At 40.1% G+C, this 19,357-nt stretch overlaps 1 protein-coding gene across 4 annotated transcripts in view; it reads right to left on the reverse strand.

The window, feature by feature from the left end:
- The window catches only part of SATB2 (SATB homeobox 2), a 218,691-nt gene that overhangs the window by 129,601 nt on the left and 69,733 nt on the right, over positions 1-19,357 (reverse strand). For all 4 annotated transcript variants that reach the window (XR_006220874.1, XM_042995010.1, XM_007094730.3 and 1 more), the window contains exons 4-6: positions 13,590-13,716; positions 12,306-12,429; positions 519-621 (exon numbers count right to left, since the gene is read on the reverse strand). Coding sequence is in view for 3 of the 4 variants with exons in the window: in XM_042995010.1 (XP_042850944.1) it covers positions 519-621; positions 12,306-12,429; positions 13,590-13,716 (354 nt within the window). In the remaining variant the exon portion in view is untranslated. The remainder of the gene's footprint in view (positions 1-518; positions 622-12,305; positions 12,430-13,589; positions 13,717-19,357) is intronic.

The following is a 19,357-nucleotide window of genomic DNA, read 5'->3' on the forward strand; positions in this document are numbered from 1 at the left end:
TTTTTAAATAGACATGCCTATCTGAAATAAACCACTTCAAAATATTTCTAAAAATCTTGGTCTTCACAGATGTGTCTTGTAAAAACTATAAACTTCATATATTATGCTAAGAATTTTACTTTAGTTCTAATACCGTCTTTTGTTTTGTTTTGTTTTGTTTTGGAGACAGAGAGACAGAGTGCAAGCAGGGGAGGGGCAGAGAGAGAGGGAGACATAGAATCTGAAGCAGGCTCCAGGCTCTGAGCGGTCAGCATAGAGCCGGATGTGAAGCTCAAACCCACAAACCGTGAGATCACGACCCAACCAACTGAGCCACCCAGGTGTCCCATAATATCATCTTAGTTTTAAGGAAGCTAATTAGGATCTCCGGATGGGAATATTAAGAATCTTACCTTTATAAAAATCATATATAATTTTATAAACATTTATAGCTAAAATTAGCATAAACGCCAAAGAACCAACAACTCATTGACCTAAGAAATTAAAAACAAGCTCTCAAAACAAAAAAGTCAGTTTACCTTTAATCTTCTTGTACTTCTTATACCATCTCCCAAACTCCTGGCACTTGGTTGCTGACACGTTGGCATAATATGTGCTATTTACAATGGATGAAATCATACTCTGAAAAGGAAAAATATATATAATAGTTAATTTTTTTCATAAATGAGTACTCCTTTTGGGGGATAAGAAAGGGCAGATTATAGCCCACACCAAACTCTGTTGTCTTTTAAATCTGAAGTAGTCACCCTCATGCAAACTAAACTATTAAACATCAAATACGACGACCCAAATTTACTCTTTCTTTAACTTGTACGATGACAGTGCCTTCTCCAAAAAAAACCAAACTGGGGGCAATGTCAAAGATGGAGGAGGCAGGACATACAGATAAAACACAAGGGGAAAAAACAGTTGTGTTTTAGGAACCAGAGTGAAAGGTGAGATCAGATGCTCCAGCATCGGTAATTCAGATAATGTCTTTCAGATGTTTCTGTTCTGCTTCCAACGGCAACAAGCTCACACAGCCAAGAATCTGAGAACATCCGTGCTACACACTGCAGAACAACATTTAGGGAAATAAGTTAAATTAATATAATTTATAGAAACGTGTGATTAGCACTTGTGTGAAAATTCACCAAATGAAAAAATTAACAGTGCTTATTTTAGAGCAGGAGAAACTAAACATAACACTTGCACTGTGTTTCAACCAAAAATGAATCAAAGCTAAAACTTTCTGAGTGTTTAAGTACATGATTCCTTCTTGCTCTTCATCCCCTGTCCCTCCTCAGGTCTACCCTTTAGCTGATTTGTAATCGGGATGAAAAGGAAAAGGAAGAGCACATAACCTGACCTACTGCTAAAAAATTAAATTATAATTGCACACCTTGAGTGAAATTTCCTACAGATATGTTTTCAGTCAATATGGCATGTTTGGACCAACATTTATGACAGATGTTAACTCACACCTGAATTGACTGTGATAATACAGACACAGATTTATACATAGATTTTTACTTCAGCAAATTCTGTCTAAAAGCAAATGGACATAAACTCAAGAGATCCAAATGACCTCTGTAAAGTTTTATATCTCGCCTTGAAATCCCATCTTTTTTCAAAAGATATGGGTGGAGCAGCTGAGCAAAATCTCAAAACTTCTAATGATATTTTTACAAAGTAATCGAGATAAAAAAGATAACAATAAATTGAGGCAATAGTAAGTTATTTACCAAGAGGTTCAAACATCAGCAGACAGTACTGCATAGACTCCCATTTAAAAGTTGTGTCGGTGAGCCCACAGAGTCCTTCTTTTTCAATCACTGTCCAGTACTGGTGGGGGAGGGGAGTCCTAATTCAATTTACAGAAACCTCTTTGGCCTTTTCTACATAGCAGATGGCTAACCTCTCCCAGTTGCTGATCTCTAAATAACAATTCTGTTCTCTAAGTGGAGATAGTTAGGAAAACCATTTTTATCTGAGGATCTGAACACAGCCCTGGAAACACAAAGAGCCAGTATCACCTGAGTGTATCACAGAACTACCAGAGCCTTACCTACCGCCTTAGAGGATCAGTGGAATCCTAATCTTCCTGAGGCAGGGTTCTGCTCTGTGTGTTATTAACAAAGAAGTAAAGATGTCTCTTGGCTAGCTGGGCTAGTTTCCTCTCTGGGCTGGGCTGAGTTTTTCTCTTTGTCTGTGAAACCCTTGAGGACAGTGACTGTGTCTGTTTCATTCCCCGCCTCCCCCCCCCCATGTCTAACACAGTTCTGATGTGGGACATCTGAGTCCCTGAAATAGAACAGATGAAAAGGGACAGAGATGAAAATTTAAAATGCCAAACTGAAATGTCATAATAATGAAAATTTTAACATGAAAGCAGCCTAATAATAGATGCACTAGCCACACTGGTGTATAGGAATAATTGCAAATGTACTTGTCATCTTTGTGTGTTGTTTATATGAATGTTATCTTCTAGAAAGGCATAGGATATATGGCCGTGATAGGAAACTGAGCTAAATCTTCTATTGCAAAGTGGTCTGGAAAGCAGACTAAAATGCAAAGTGTCTCAGTTACTACCTGGAGCTGTACCTCAACTTCCTAGCCCATAAGACTAGGCCACAAACCCACATCAGTGTGGCCCCAGAGAATCCACATTTCCCTCAGTCTTTAGCCTATTTTGTCCTTGCTCCAGATGCATTTCATTGACACTGCACAAGGCCAGAGTCAATCTATGTCGCAAGGAAGTTAATATCTGGGCTATCATGGTCTCCATCACCAGATTCTATGCTAGAGTCAGGTTCACACAATTCATTTAAAAAAGGAGAAGTTGGCTATCCAGAGCCTCAATCAGATTTATTCTTTTCCCCAGATTACCATAAATGAGTTTCCATCTCTACAGACCACATGGGGGAAAAACAGATTTAAAATATGAGTTGAGCAAAGGAATCAAGTAGCAAATAAAGAAAGTTTCCTAGATAATGAGAATCTTTAGTCACTCAAAGGTCTCTCTGAGTTTGTGGCACATTTTATTCATATTAATTCCCTGCAGGTCTTTACATTTAGTTGACACTCAAGCTAGTTCCACTGATAAGAATTTTTGTAATTCATCTTCAGTGAGACTTCAAAACAGAAGAGGTACACCTGGGGGATATTTTAGACAAAAGGTCATGTTACTTCTTATTATTCCATTTTCAAACATGGATATTCTCTAACCCTAAATTAGACTACTACATTCTCACAGTCAGTTTGAACCATTGGGCCTCACTAGAATATTCTGGATACATATTAAGGTCATCTTAGTGTCAATTTGTTTGTAAAAGATCAAAATTTACTTCATTATACACAAACTGAAAGGAGCTAACACAGACCCAGCACATACTTTTACTCTACTCGGAATATGTTTTCCAGAGGTCCTAGGGCAGAGAATCTGCATTTACCACATTTCATCCATTCTACAGTCACATTTTTAAAATACTTCAGTGTCACTGAAATTGGGATGCATCTTACAATCAACAGCATCTTAGACCTGATGAGATACAGTTGCTGCAAAAATGGGATGAGTAATGATTAAAATCTCCCCTACTTTCCACTCTGCCAAAAAAATCTAATTTCCATTTACTGCTTTTTAAAAATATGTATATAGGTTTGTATTTTATATTGCTCTTTTATGTTTTCCAATAATTCTAGAGCAACCACACAATTGGACTTTTAGGATCCCCACTTTTTTTTTTTTTTTTTTTTTTAACATACGAACAAAGATTTGAGTGGGCTTTTTCAACCAGGAATGTAACCACCTCCTGAGCACACAGGTTTTATAAAGCGATGCTGATACAAATGACCAGAAAGAGATGCGTATTATTCTTTTTAATACTTAAAGTGATTATGTTTTACTGAGGCTTACATTAAAATGACCTTGCATTTACTGAGCAAGCTTCACTTGGCAAGGTGGTGGGCTGTGGGAAGGAGACGGGAGAGCACACATACACTGGGCAATCAGGCAGCCCCTTCAGGTCCTCGGTCACAGCCATAAACACTCCATGAATGGTAATTGTAGACCAAGCCATGCTATGAAAAATATTATGTGTTAAAATAAATAGAAGGTTTAAAATGCCTTCCCAACTACAGAAACTTTTGGAAAATTTCAGGCTCCTTTGTAATTAATCATGAAATCTTAAATATGAAGATTTTAAGTGAAGAATAAAATGTAAGTTTCCTCATTTGCAGTCACTCCTACACATAGTTTTCCAGTTATATTTGAAAGTTATTTAAAAAAAAAAATAATAAGGTATTTGAGGAATTAAAATATACCAGAATCAGTCACTTTAAAGTTTACTAGCCAATTTGAATTTCCAACACACCAAACTGCAAGAGAATGTTATACTGTTTTAAACAGATATTGTTTAAACAATAAAATATATTGCTTTAATACTTATTATAGTTAGACTGCCTTGTCTAAAAAGAAATTTTCTTTTAGCCTCCTGAGACAAACTTTAAACTCACTTCTTTGTTTTTGACTAGCTCGGAGAATAGATGTCACCTCTGATATAGTTCCATTTTCTAAACTGAGGGCCAAGAAGCTCAGAATGAAGAAGCATCTTGCTCAAAGTAAAACGGCAATGGAAAACACCATAAAAAGACACTACCACCAGGCCACATTATTCTAGGAGTCTCCGAAAAGAGAAGTTAATTAACGAAAGAAAGGAAATATTCACCACCACCTCCATCAGCTAGTACAAACTCAGTAGCAGATACTACAAACAGACTAAGAAACAAGGTGACAAAAACAAAACATAAAGCTGTGACCACAGATTCCTTAGAGGGGCTAATTACGGAGTTTAGAATCAGATAAAACTAAAGAACCTAAAACCGATTTAGGGGCACTTGGGTGGCTCAGTTAGTTAAAGGTCTGACTCCAGCTCGAGTCATGATCTCATGGTTCATGAGTTTGAGCCCCGTATCAGGCTCTGTGCTGACAGCTCAGAGACTGGAGCCTGTTTCAGATTCTGTCTCTTGCTCTCTCTCTCTCCCTCTCTCTCTCAAAAATAAGTAAACATTAAAAAGAATTTTTTTAATAAAAAATAAAATAAATCTTAATAGGAGGGGCACCTGGGTGGCTCAGTTGGTTAAGTATCTGATTCTTGGTCATGATCTCACAGTTTGTGAGTCCGTGCCCCGCATCAGTCTCTGTGCTGATAGCATGGAGGCTGCTTGGGATGCTCTCTTTCTTTCCTTCTCTCTCTGCCCCTCCCATGCACATGCGCGCGCGCTCTCTCTCTAAGATGAAATTAAAAAACTTAGAAAAAAACTTAATAGGAAAAGCAAAACATTAAACACAGGTTAAAATGATTTGTACAACACACTTGGAAAGACAGAGACCTGACCACCCCCTTTTCCTCCCCAAGAAAAGAAAGGTAAAATAATTGGATATCCTTTACCACATTCTCCTTGGCTTAGTGAGATTTATTTGTTTGAATAGCAGTGTTATACTAAGAGCAGCTAAGCTGCAGACACATAATACACTTGCTATAAAAAAGAACATCTTAAAACCAAAGTGAATGGTTACACGTCTGTCAGTAGGAGTGCCCTGTCTTAGCCAGAGGAGCACCCGAGTGGGGGGAGCGAGGCTGCATCTCATAGCTTCCCTTTCCATGTCTACACAGCAGAGAGCATGATGCAGGCAATGAATAATATATGCGTTCTTTGCTCATTTTCAGCTTTTTTATTCTGCTTTGCGGTATGCTAAATTACATATTAAACATGAGATTATAATGATACTTCAATCAAGTACACTAAAGCGAAAAAACTGATTTGGAGGAATTACTTTGTCATGAAAAATTCAGTTAATGTTATCTGGCAGCCTTTTGCTCTCCCTTTCTATCGCCGCTTCTGAGCTATACTATCAGAACTGAAAACTTTGCCATTCTAGTTGAAGGAAACACTTCCCCTGGGCTTTGGAGTAGGGCAGGACTACCTCTGAGAGCTCCTCCCCTGAGGCGCGGCTGAGTGGCTTGCTTATCTGCTAGTGGCCCCCTCGAAGGTGAAAGAGGGATGTTGCTACCTGCCTCAGAGGGCTGGAAGGATTCAGAGAGATGATCCGAGTAAAAGGCCTAGCACAAGAGACAGACTCAATGAGTGTCTGCTCTCTCCTCTCCATGCAATCATTTCATACATTGAAGGCAATCACCCAGTGAGGGATTCTTTTCAAGCTGTCACTTGTAAGCCTCCATCAACAAGAGTCATGAGGTTGGGCCTAGAACTAAAACAAACTCACATGAAAACAACTTAAAGGGACAGTTGGCAACTGGTTAACACAAGGCAGGATGCATCCCCACTGCATATGTGAATTGAAGATTAAATGAAAGGGACAGTTGGCAACTAGTTAAGACAATACAGGTTCACACAGGTGATCAGCCACTTGACTGTAGATGAGCACATAGTCAGTTTGTGTTTTCTACCAACCCAACCAGCTGCTTGAGTTCAATGCCCGATTATTTTAGCATATTGCAGATTTGTGTTAGTCCTTTAATGATCCCCAAAAGAGCAAGGCTTGCTCAGGATGACAGAAATAATTATCCTACAGTCTATGTCTTAAAAAGACTATAAACACTGTATCACCATCATAGTAGAAATCTAGTAACATTTTCACAGTTCAATAACTTGTGCCAGTCATTTTGTTCCTCAAATATTTAGCCATAAAACCTCAGTTAAGGGCATGGAACAGAGCTGCTTTATTTATTTTTATTTTTTAAAGGGAAGCATTTAATTATTTATTTTAATGTTTGTTTATTTTTGAGCCAGGGGAGAGAGAGACAGAAAGACACAGCATGAGCATGGGAGGGGCAGAGAGACAGGGAGACACAGAATCCTAAGCAGGCTCTAGGCTCTGAGCTGTCAGTACAGAGCCCAAGGTGGGGCTCAAACTCACGGACCGTGAGATCATGACCTGAGTCAAAGTCGGACAACTGACTGAGCCACCCAGGTGCCCCCAAGAGCTACTTTAAAAAGATATCTATATGTTAAACAAAATAAGCCAGATAAAAAGACAAATATTCTAGGATTCTACTTTTATGAGGCATCTAGATTAATTCATACAGCCAGAAAACAGAATAGAAGTTACCTGGGGATCTGGGTGTGTAGAGGGGAATGGGGAGTTATTACATAATGGTTACAGACTTTGTGTTTGGCATGATGTAAAGTTTTGGAAAAATATAGACGTGAGGGTTGCACAACACTGTGAATGTAATTAATGCCACTGATTTATAAACTTAAACATGGTTAGAATGATAAACTTCATGTTATGTATTTTTACCACAAAAATAAGTTTAAAAAAATATATCTAGAGTCACAGAGAACATGTGGATGTTAAAGGGGTTGCAGGAAAGCACTGGAAGGTATATGCATTTGCAAATTACTTGTTCTTTCGTTGCAATTTTAAGTTAACAAGAGTCTCCTCAGTCTTTCCATTTGATCAACATAATAACCTATGAGGTGGACAAGGAAGGTCCTGTTAGCTCTACTTATTTTAATGGATCAACACCCAAAGGACCTGGGATTTTTTCTTTTAACTCTTCCTTGAGTAAAAACAAGTAAGCCACAGAAAGATGTGTTCATGTTTCCAAACTGGAACAGTTAAAGAAGACTATCTAATAAGAGACCTATGCCTAAGGTATGGTAAGTTAGGATGCTTGGGACAGACTATATGGCTGAAGGGAGAGGCTGCAAGTGGTAACTCAGGGGGACATCAGAGGAAAAGGATGAGGGTGTCAGCACCTAAGCACATTTGGAAAGCTGAAAGCAAAAATAAATACACAGATACACAAACACAACCTATCTGGCCAGACAGAGAACAGCTAAATCATGACTTCCCTCCCTTTAAATATATATGCCTCAGCCTGTAATTGTTGCCCTTTTATGGACTTTTCCATTTTTCTTTTCTCCTGCCTTCAAAGGCTGCTCTTTTGAACTGCAGGACACTGGATGTTCAAGAAAATGGATACTGGCCATTGAACCATCATTCCTTTATACAATCACCACATCTGAGAGAGGAAATACCTAATACAGTTTGGCCTGGGGATAATGAAAAATTATTTCAAAAAAAGTCGTTGTTTTTTTTTTACTCATGAGCTAAGTCTGTTTCACACAGTCCACTAACCTACCTTCTGCTTTGAAGTAGGTAGTATTGGATACTCCACTCTCGTCTTCCTAGGTTGAAAGCTGTATTCCTCTCTCATCTTTCCCACTGCATCCCCAACCCATTGCAAAGTGCCCGACTCCTAACTAGGACCCCAGTAATGTTGATGGAATACATTGTTGAATTATGTTTCACCTTCTCAGAACAAAAATGCATTCTTTTTCACATTACATAGATTGAACCTTAAAAATGTATGCACCTGTTCTATGACAACTTCAAACAAACTAGGTGAGCTTATTTCCACCCTGAAAGGCAACTGAGCTATGCAATTTAAGTGAATAATCTGGACTGTTTAAGGGTAATAACTGTAGGACTGATGCTGGGGCCCATATTATATGTCCATGCTCACTGAGGACTACTCCAATAAGATGTTCCATAATCACACAGCATACCAGAACCCTAAATCAAATCTCCCCCCAAATTTAAGTAATAGAATTGAGACCTGTTTGACTGAAAATGTACTGGCCATCAACCACCAAATTACTGTATTCAGTGTTTCTAGTTCAAAACATTTTAGAGCTGCCAAGAACACCATAAAAATAATAAAACTTTGCCGTTTATAGCACTTTCTAAAACATTTTTATATTTAATTCATTAAACACATTACATCAGTGGTTCTCAACCAAGAGTGATTTACTCCCCTCATAGGACATTTGGCGATGTCTGGGGACATTCTGGTTGTCACAACTGGTAGGGGAGGGATGGTGGCATGCTACTGGCACCTAGTGGGTGGAGGCCAGGGATGATGCTAGCCATCCTACAACACACAGGACAGCCCCCCACCACAAAGAATTATTCACTCCAAGATAAACAGGGCCAAGTTGAGAACTTGTGCATCAGAATAACAACTACTTGCAAGGCATATGTTGTGCTGAATGCTGAAGAAGTGCTGGTGGACGAGAGATGGCTTCTGCTTGCGGGGCAGTCCAGCAAGTGATGAGAACCAGCAGGTAGCACTGATAACAGTCTGTGATAAGCGCTGTGACAGGGGTGTATACAAAAGTCCACCAAGAGCAGAAGCAACTGCTTCAACCAGGAGGTCAGGGTACTTCACCAGCAGTGACTTTCCAGCTTGAATTTGAGAGATGACTTCATCAAGTACAAGAGAGCACTGCATACTAGCCAGAAGAAATCATATATGTAAAAGCAAGCAAGGATCAAACTGAAGGACCCTAACAACACCAGCATTGTGTACAGGGCTACCAAAGCCAGACATTAGCATGGTGTATCTCCCTGGAAGGCCAGTCTCACATGAACAGGAGGAGAAGTACAGGTAAAGTGATTTTTATGGCATCAAAAACAAATATCAAAAACACAGGTATATGGAGCAGAATATAAATTTTGCATGATTTTTTAAAAATATCACCAGAAGTTGCTTTGTTAGACTTGTAATGCTAAGGGTTGCTCCCACCCTCAGGAATATTTTGGGGACATTAGAGCAATGGCAAATGTTCTAAAGTAATTCATTCCATGTGTCTGGAGTACAAAGAGGATGCAGGTAAAAAGGGGAAGGTGGTGGCTCCGGTGAGAAGTCAGGCTGGATGGTGTCATGTGAACAATTCTTCTAGGCTATGTTAATGCAGTCTGTACCTCTTTTGGGCAGGGCAGAGGCAGTCACTGGAGGCTTGCAGAGGAGGAAATGGCAAGTTCTCAGTGTTGGAAAAGCAGATGATGGGACAAAGGTTAAAAGGTGGTTAAGTCTAAACGAGGAAATGGCACAAAGGAGGAAGATTTCAGATATGAAGGCAGTAGAATCCACAGGATCAAACATTAGAGTGATAGAGAAGAAACTTTTCAGGCTGGGCAACCAGCAGGGGTGGAGGAGGGGGTGTGGCGGCAAGTAATGAGAATAGAAAATGGGGGGGGAAAGAGGTTTTCATGGTGGGGATAAAGGTGGTCTCAATCAAACCTCAAGACAACCCTGCAAATTATGTGAAATATGCATAGATAACAATCATGCCCAGTTTACAAATGAATTCAGCGAGGTCCTCAAGGCAGGTGGGCTTGCCTGGGATCACACACCCAGCAAAAATAAATGAATGGGGGAGATGGCAGCTAGGGCTCTCAGCTCCCAGTCTAGGTTCTTTCCACTCATGCTGTCTCTCTAGCCACATATTACAGTGATAACTAAACTTGATAATCATGATAGATCAGTGATGGCCAAATTTCCATTGGCTCTAACAGCCCTGGATAAAATTCTGAATTGGTAATATTAAGTTAGGAGCTTGTCTACTTCCAAGTAAAGCCCATTTTGACTTCCATATAAATCCAAGAAACAATTAACTGTGACTGTAAAAGTCAGGACAAATGAATTATTTTTCCTAACTCTTCTTTATCCAATACCTGTATATGATCAGAATAACTTCAAATTTTTATTTTTATAACTACATAAGCAATCACACTGGAATAAATGAAAATCCTAGCAATAAGTGTTAGCACCTGGATACATACCTACAGGTAAGTACTGAAGTGGCCTGTGTGAAAGCTGTAAGCACAAGATTAAGTACATAACTGATGGTCAAGAAATACCAGTGTTCCTTTCTACCTAGCTACCTACTACTCAGATACATACCTTCTTGAATATTTGGGGAAAAAAAAGATTAATAGCATCTCAGAGGATTTAAATTCTAAAACATGCTCCACAACACACATGAAAAATATTCAGTTCACACCAACAATATCATGTCTCAATAATAATGGCTGATACTGGGGGTGCCTGGGTGGCTCAGTCGGCTAAGCATCTAATTCTTGATTTCAGCTCAGGTCATGATCTCACAGTTCATGGGATCGAGCCCCATGTCAGACTCCCCACTGACAGCACAGAGCCTGCTTGGGATCTTTTCTCTCCTTCTCTCCTTGCTCTTCCCCCACTCACTCTCTCTCACTCAAAATAAATAAACTTAAAAAAATTTTTTTTAAATAATAGCTGATACTGTTTATGCAAAATCATTGTATGCCAGACACCAGGCCAGGAATTTATGTGATTTATCTCATTTACTCCTCATTATATGACTTAGAACTATTACTATCCTGGTTTTACTGACAAAGAAAAAGGCTTGTAAAAGTGAGGTCATAGAGGCCTGTAAACCAGGACATGAATCCAGATCTAACTGATTCCAGAATGCATGCTCTTAACCAGCAGGCTTCCTGCTTCCCCCCAAAGACTCTATTATCCTAGAACACAGATCAGGGCACATCAAGTTTCTACATTCTTGTCACCTTCCCTTGAACTTGACAGACATGTAATTAGTCCATTGTCTTAAATCAAGTGTAGCAACTCACACAGGAAATGGATTTCCATTCATAGCTTTAAACAATGTCAACCCGAGTTCATTTCACAGCAGTCCTAAGCCGCTGACCATAGCCACCAAAATATTACCGCATCATTAGAAAAAGTGGGTCCCTTGCCCATGAACACAAATGGAAAAGGCAGCCCTTTCCCACTCTGTTCCTTCCTTTGATCTTGTCTACCTCTTATTTTTGTGCCTTTAGCTTCTCATCGCTTCACTAAAAATGGAATACCTCTTTTTCTCATGATATATTTTCATGTGGCAGAATCACAGCAGAAACTATACAAGTGTATGTGATGTAAAGATCATCTTTCTTTGCTAGCCAGGGGAAATGCTCAAAAACTAAACAAAAAAAAATTAAGATGGGTCTGACATAGTTGACTCACTCCGTTGACTAAGTAAAAAAATGAATGGTCTGGAGCCTGAACCTTGGGAGGGGAGGTCTGGATTAGGATCTCAACTTGCCACTTAGCCTACTGAGGAAGCCTGGGAAGGCAAAGTGCTTCTCTGAGTCTTGGTTTCCTGATCGATAAAGTGGAGACACTGATACCTACCTCCTGTGATACACGTGAGAAGTTAAAGACTGTGAATGTGAAATGTTTTCATGTATGCCCATTACATCAAAGCTCTCGGGAAGTGAAAACTTCTACGCTAAAACAAAACAACAAAAACAAAAACAAACACCACAACCTCCATGTTTTTTCCACCTAGAGTGCAGAGTAACTATAATAAAAGATAGAGGACAGCTGTCTGAGCAGGCGTGCCCCTCTTGCGAGAAAGTCCACCAGTGGCTTTCTTCGTTTCCCAGAACCCCACCTGGATATACTGACCTGGGAGAGAGGGCATTCTTTGGCTAATGTGCTCTGGTTCATCTCTTTGAGCAGTTCCTTTAAGGCATTGCGGACTGTGGCATGATTCCACTGCTCCGCAGGCAAGTCTTCCAACTTCGAACAACTGGGAAACAGAGCAAGAATGAACACCATGCAGACCTCAACAAAGGGCCCTGGCTGCAGGGGGTTCTGAGTGTGGCAGTTGCTCCTGGGTCCTGTGCCAGCAATAGGAAAAGTGCTAAAGATCAGGGTCCCGTGTGGGCCCTACATGAGGGAAGGAGAGCAAAACTGCTTCTCTAGGACTTGGACAAAGCCCCACTCGGTCTCTCTAAGAAAAATAGTCACTTCAGATATGAAGAACTGTTAACGATTTAAAATATGGCTTTTCCAATCTGTTGATGGGAATGGCATGGCAATGTGATTACAAACTTCCACAATACAAGTTCAGTTATTGGACATCCCTAACGTTAAATGTAAACAAATGTTCCTTTCAATTCAAAGCGTGAAGGCTCACTCTTCACTCTCATTGAACGATTCAGAGATGTTGCTTTCCTAACCAAAAAATAACTTTTAAGATAGGACACTAAAGCATTCCTAGGCAAGGATGGGGATGTTGGGTCCCCATTAAAGTACAGATTCTCCAAAATGAGCAAATTCAAAACCCTTACACTAAAGGACAACATCTCTTAAACCATATGACTTATAGGCATTACAATACAAGACTCTGCAGAGAACCTCTAGATTCTTTAGAGGCATAACTTGCTCTGGATGCTGTACCTGAAAAAATAAAATCACTTCCAGAACCTCTGCAGGCCGCAGAGTGTGCTTCTTCGAGGCAGCCACCAGAAAGGGAAGAAAAAGATGCCCAGTGCCAGCACCTTCCTGGGAAGCCTGCTACACTTGCACAGAAGTCAGCCCTCAAAACGCAAACCCAAAAACAGCAGAAGTGTTTATTCTTCAAATTGTATGTGCTAAGTGTTTAAACAGAGAACCCATTAAATTAGGGGCTGTGGAAAGTTCCCCTTTAAGGGCCACAGATTTTTAATGATTTATCAAGCTTCCCCTAGGTTACCACTTCACTGCTTCTGAAAACAAAACATAAAACAGTTGGAATGTGGACTATAAAGATGCCTGGTGAAGGGTCCCTCCTCTCTCTCCTTTTTTTCTCATTTCATCCAGTGTCTAGAAATCAACCAAGACAGGACGTGCTAATCTCTGCAGTGACTCTCTGAGTGACGGAGCAGCTCCACGAGTGCGGAAGGGCAGATGTTCAGAGACACCCACCTTTGTAATTGGATTTTCAACGTCACAACATGATAGACATCTTGCAGCATGTCGGCCACTGTTGCGTCGGGGGCATCTGTCACATAGCTGAGGGGGAGAGGGTTCCACCTCCCCAGCTTGATTATTCCTGCAAAGAGAAGAAAAACATAATAAACACATTTCTGCTATTTATTAAACCTTCTCATTGTTTGTTCAATGTTAAGAAGGTCATTCGATAGTCAACATTCAAGGCCCATTCAGAGATATTTTACAACCCAGTGCAATAACCTATTTCTTTCTGGCCGACAACTGAGTTAACTATACAGGAAGATGAGAATGAAAGGATTGAGGTTTAATCATGGACAATCAGTTCTTTTATGTTTTCCTGTTTCTTAAATTACTTAGAAAACCATACGGATACTTCCTTCCCCCAAAGTCTTGTTTCACATTCTAACTTAAGACTGATGCTAAATATACCGGACTGCTGATTTCATAGACAAAAAAAAAAAAAAAAAAAAAAAAAAAAAGCAAGCCTTAAGTAAATATAAGATTTGGTTTTGAATTGTACAAGAAAATTCCTGTGTGTGGGCTCAGCACACACACAGTCACATCCTGACTGTGGTGTGATCCCCAGTGCAAACAGCATTTGGAGCTGATGAACCAGTTAGAGTTCACTTCCAGATTCGTGTTTCACCAGGCAGAGGGGTTATTTTCCAATAGCACAATGACTGACCACAGATCAGAAATAGCAGAGATGCCTTCAGCTTCCTTTTTTTTTTTTTTCAATTTTATTCCTCTGCTCTTTTTAGAGTGACAATGGTTACCATTTCCCTGTGGGTTTCCTGCTGCATATGGTAAACATGCATGACAATGGAGAGAGAATAAAAATCCTGGTCAAACTTACACTATATAGAGCAGTGATTTTAGGAATACCCTTGTGACAAGAAGATTCTTCCGATAGCTTCAGCAACACGTGGTGAAAATGCTAACTTAGTCATAAGATGGACGCATCTTATCTGGTCCATATATCTGTGTCCATAGGGCACATATAACATTGATGAAGAAAAATAAAGAAAAGATCAAGAAAAACCCATTTCACAAACACAGAGGGACAAAAATTTTATTTGTATGCTGTGAAAAGCCCAATGGTCCCCAAGGTGTCAGAAATTGTCATACATACATTCCACTAAAACAGTTGTTTTGGTGAAAGAAAAGAAATAGAAATTTTTGACAATACAGGTGGGTCCAACTACAGTGTTCTTTCAAAATATTTTTTATCATCAAAGACAGAGAACACCTGTACACCCAAGTGAACTTTTAAAAGCTTCGCGAAATGATGCTTTATAGCTCTGGGGTAAAATTCCAATAATAGGAAATGAACTTTCTGGTCAGGGCGTGTCCTGTCCAAGATGAAATCAATGAATGCGCAATGCTTGACATAATGCTTGAAAACAGGGAATAAACAGAACAAAAATATTAAAATGATGCACTGTTTCAGTATTAAGATTTAACAATCTGGTGCTGAATATGCTGCAGTATAAATAGTGCCTGGACTCAGATCCAATAAAGTAACACAGCTCTCATTCATAGTACCGTATGTCTGCAGTTCTGGCTCCTTAAGTCACATTTCACTTGCCAAGAAAAGCTGTTTTCTTGTGGGGATAGTTTTCCTAACATTCTCTCTCATGACAATGAAAAGTGCACAGCAACGCAGCATAAAGCAGTCTCGTGAAATGAACATCCAGGGCTCACTGGACAAGCACCCATCAGAGCCTGGGTCTGCTTCCTGGCTTCCTTTACTCTTTCTGACATTTGAAAATACTAAAAAAGATAACACGCAACATGGCTAACATATTTCCTTTTTAAAAAATCACTACATTATTTTAAATCCCTTTCAAAAAATCATTATCAAGATAGCCCACGAGTTGAGTATAAATTGACCATGGTCTAAAGACACAGTATTTTGTCATAAGCAACTGGAGGGGAGAAAAGTGAGGTCAGCAATTGTGCCCTATGATAGACATGACAAGTGGAGGAAGCCGATTTCGTGGGTATTTTGGTGACTAAGAAGACAAAGGTAACATGAAGCAAACGACTCTGGAAGTTGTCATTGTGCAGTGCACAACTCTAGGGGAGGTTCACCCATTCTGCAGTGTGTATGTCACTGCTCACTCCTTTTTCTTGTTGAGTAGTATTCCACGGGAAAAATATGCCATAATCAAGTCAGACACAACAGAATATCTCTGTAAGATTTAATTTATATAAAAATACAAGAACAGGCAAGACTACAGGACTAACCTATGGGATTGAAGTCAGAAAGCGGTTACCTCTGGACGGCAGGGGCAACTGACTGGAAAGAAACATAAGGGGATTTTCTTGGTTTGGCTGGTGGTTGCATGGGTATAAAAATTGTCAAATTCATCAAATGCAACGCTTAATATGCATACATTTTACTGTATGTAAATTGTACTTCAATACAAAAAAGGGTATTGGGGGAGGGATCTCTGCAGGATATGATAGACAAATCACTCTCATGGAAATTAGGTAATCTAATCTCCATTTAGGTAAATTCTACCTCCCCCCCCCCCCCCCCCCCCCCCCCCCCGCCCCCCACCTTGATGAGCCGGAAGAAGGCTTGTCTGGGCTGGAATGAGGCACACACAGGTGTCTTTGCAACACTTAATACCTCCAGAGAGAGCAGCTGCTACAGGTTGGTTTCTGCATCTTGAAAGAGAGCTGTTGAGGCATGCTACATTCAGGCAATGGGAAGTGGCACGTGCTCCTTTCTCAACCATATTAACTCACCTGCATGGTCCCAGAAGTCACGTTCTTTGCTCTACTATCTACCAGGGTCAGTGCATGCAAGGTCTGCTGGGACAGCCATGTCCAGAAGGCTGGTCTCCTTGGAGTACCTCTTTTTCATAAGCCTTCCCCCCAAACAGGCACTTTGTCTGATGCATTAACCCTCTTTGGAAATACATTCCTTAGATACAGTCTTCCTTCCCCAATATAAAATAGATAAAAATATTTCTTGGGCTAGAAGTCAAATGTTAATTGAGGAAATCAAACTGGGAAGCAGTATAACAGTGACTAAGAATGCAGGCTTCCAAGTGAAATTGCCTCGGTTCACACCCTGGCTCTTCCACGGGCGATGTAACCTCAGAAAGTTACTTAAATTTCTCCATACCTCAAGCCTCTCTATATAAAACGGAACAACAGAAGTAGTGGCCACTTTGGAATACTGTGAAGATTGAATGAAAAGCCCTGACTTAGTACAGAGCCTGGATATAATTAATCTCAACAATTGGCTGTTTACAGTAATTATTTAGACATTTTTAACGCTTCTTTAAAAAAAGACATTGTCAAGTTATTTTTACAAATGTTGACTCAAAGTTCTTTTTTTTTTAATGATTTATTATCTTTTAATCTTTAATTGGGTCATAGGCCTGTAGAAGACGCTCATTATTTTTTAATGTTATTTATTTATTTTTAGAGAGACAGAGTGTGAGCAGGGGAGGGGCAGAGAAAGGGAGAGAGAGAGAGAGAGAGAGAGAGAGAACCCCAAGCAGGCTCTGCACTGCCAGCACTGAGCCTGACTCAGGGCTCCAACTCACAAACCATGAGATCATGACCTGAGCCAAAATCAAGAGCCAGACGCTTAATCAGCTGAGCCACCCAGGCACTCCAAAGGCCCTCATTATTTTAAATCAAAAAGGGAGACTGCATATGAATTATGTCTCTCCCCTCCTGTCCTATCTTATTCTACCCCTCCTCCCCTCCCTACTCATTTCTTCCATCCTTGCTCTTCAGTGCCTCCTTTCCTTCCACCCATAAGTAGGTTCAGATCTCCCCTACTTTAAAAGTAACAAAAACATTACAACAATCTCTTTCCCTTCAGTCTCTCATTTTTTGCACCACCAGATACATCGGAAGTGCATCTCCAATTCTCCATCGGACCTTCACCCCTAGATATCTATTTTCAAAACTCCAAGGGAAATGAAGTTCAGAAGGGTTGCATTACCATGGGTGGTATCACCAGGCAATCACTAAAACCAGATTCACTTCAAATACCATGCTCTCACTCTTCTTAGAATCCTGTAAATCACAATGGTTCAGGTATGAGGCACAGAAAAGACTGGAAAACAGCCTGGTTCCAACTTTGGAAGGCCTCGAATGCCTGACTCAGTAACACATTGTGTAGGTCAGAGGTCAGGAGCAAGTCCTAGAGTTGGTGCAGGCTCCTTTGCCTGGTAGCTATGAGACTTTGAGGAAGTTGTGTAGTCTCTCCAAGTCTCTGTTTGCATTATCTGTAAAATGGGGATAAAACACTGTCTGCCCTTGAGGGGTGCCACAAGGCTTTAAATGAGAATGAGAATTTAGCACTGGGGATTGACCCACAGTGAATGATTAGTAAATATTCGGGGAAAATAGATCCTTGGGAGTTTTTTAGTGTAGATGTAACATGACCAAAGCAAAGTGATAGGAAGATTAACCTATAGTGAGTGCAGGTGGATTAAAAGAAGGCACCATTCTAAGAAGGGAAAAGAGCTGAAAAGTCCAGACAAGTGTGTCTAAATATAACCACTAGCAGCCTCTTCCTAGCTCCCCCCCACTGGGATACAGACCCCACTGACTGTTACAGTGCAGCAAAGGAGCATGAGGAAGAAACAACAAGCCATGTACCTCCTGGGGAGATCTGACTTGCAGTGTTGGAGAAAAACTGCATAACTGTAAGTATACGAATAGAATTGTCAAACCTCATGCTTTATGATTAGGTTTTACAATCCCTATCTGAAAAGTGAGAAAAACTTATGATTCAATTAGATAGTGGTATATGCATGCGGGGCACATGTGTGCGTGCACACACACACACACACACACACACACACACCCCTCAAGCCCAGCCAGGCATATAGTAAATGCTCAATAAATGACAGTTCCCATTTTTTCCCCTGAATACATTTCACACTCAGTCTGAGTACGGATCCCCAACATTCACTTCAGGAAATCATACACATTCTTCAAATTCTCCTTGAAAATAATTCCAACCCTGATCAACCAAGCCTTTTCTCTACATAGCATTGCAGGAAATATTCTTGGTCAATCTGTGTATCTTATAAAGAATTTACTTTATCATAATACCCTTTTATGTTACTTTACAGTTTGTGAAGTTTTTTTTTTTTTTTTCAAAGCATTAGTTCATTTTCATGAGGACAGCAAGGGGTTAGTGTTATACCTGGATGTGAGCTGAAGAGTGACTTTTCAAGCACATCAGTGGATGACAGCCAGGACTAGGTCTGGGCTTCATCTGACAAGTTTTCTAGCTACTGGACCAAAAACCTTTCTTCTCAGCTCTGCTTATGTGCCAATGTTCACACATATGATGGGCCTCTGAAGAGTCTGGTCAATGGTTCATCCACAGTCACACATCAGACAGGGACTTGATATTTAATGTTAAACAACAGAATATGTAAGACCAACGAGCGAACAGGTGACAAGCACAGAAGACTGAAAAGCCAGCTACACTTGAGACTTCTCTAGAAGAAAACGATCTCCCACGACAGTGCCATTTCAGAGACACCATTTCCCAAGTCTGTCTTTCCTATTTCCAAGGAATTTATCATCTGCAAACATTTGCAAAATACCTGGTGCTGAGGACTATTACAGATGCAGTTTCAAGGTCTTTGAGTCACAAATTATGGGACTTTATTTGGGGTTTTAAATTCATAAAAATGTTAATGTGACTGAATCGAGCACAATATAATAAATAAAATTGTTTCTATCCAGAC

The sequence above is a fragment of the Panthera tigris genome, chromosome C1, assembly GCF_018350195.1.
Source record: "Panthera tigris isolate Pti1 chromosome C1, P.tigris_Pti1_mat1.1, whole genome shotgun sequence".
NCBI lineage: Eukaryota > Metazoa > Chordata > Mammalia > Carnivora > Felidae > Panthera > Panthera tigris.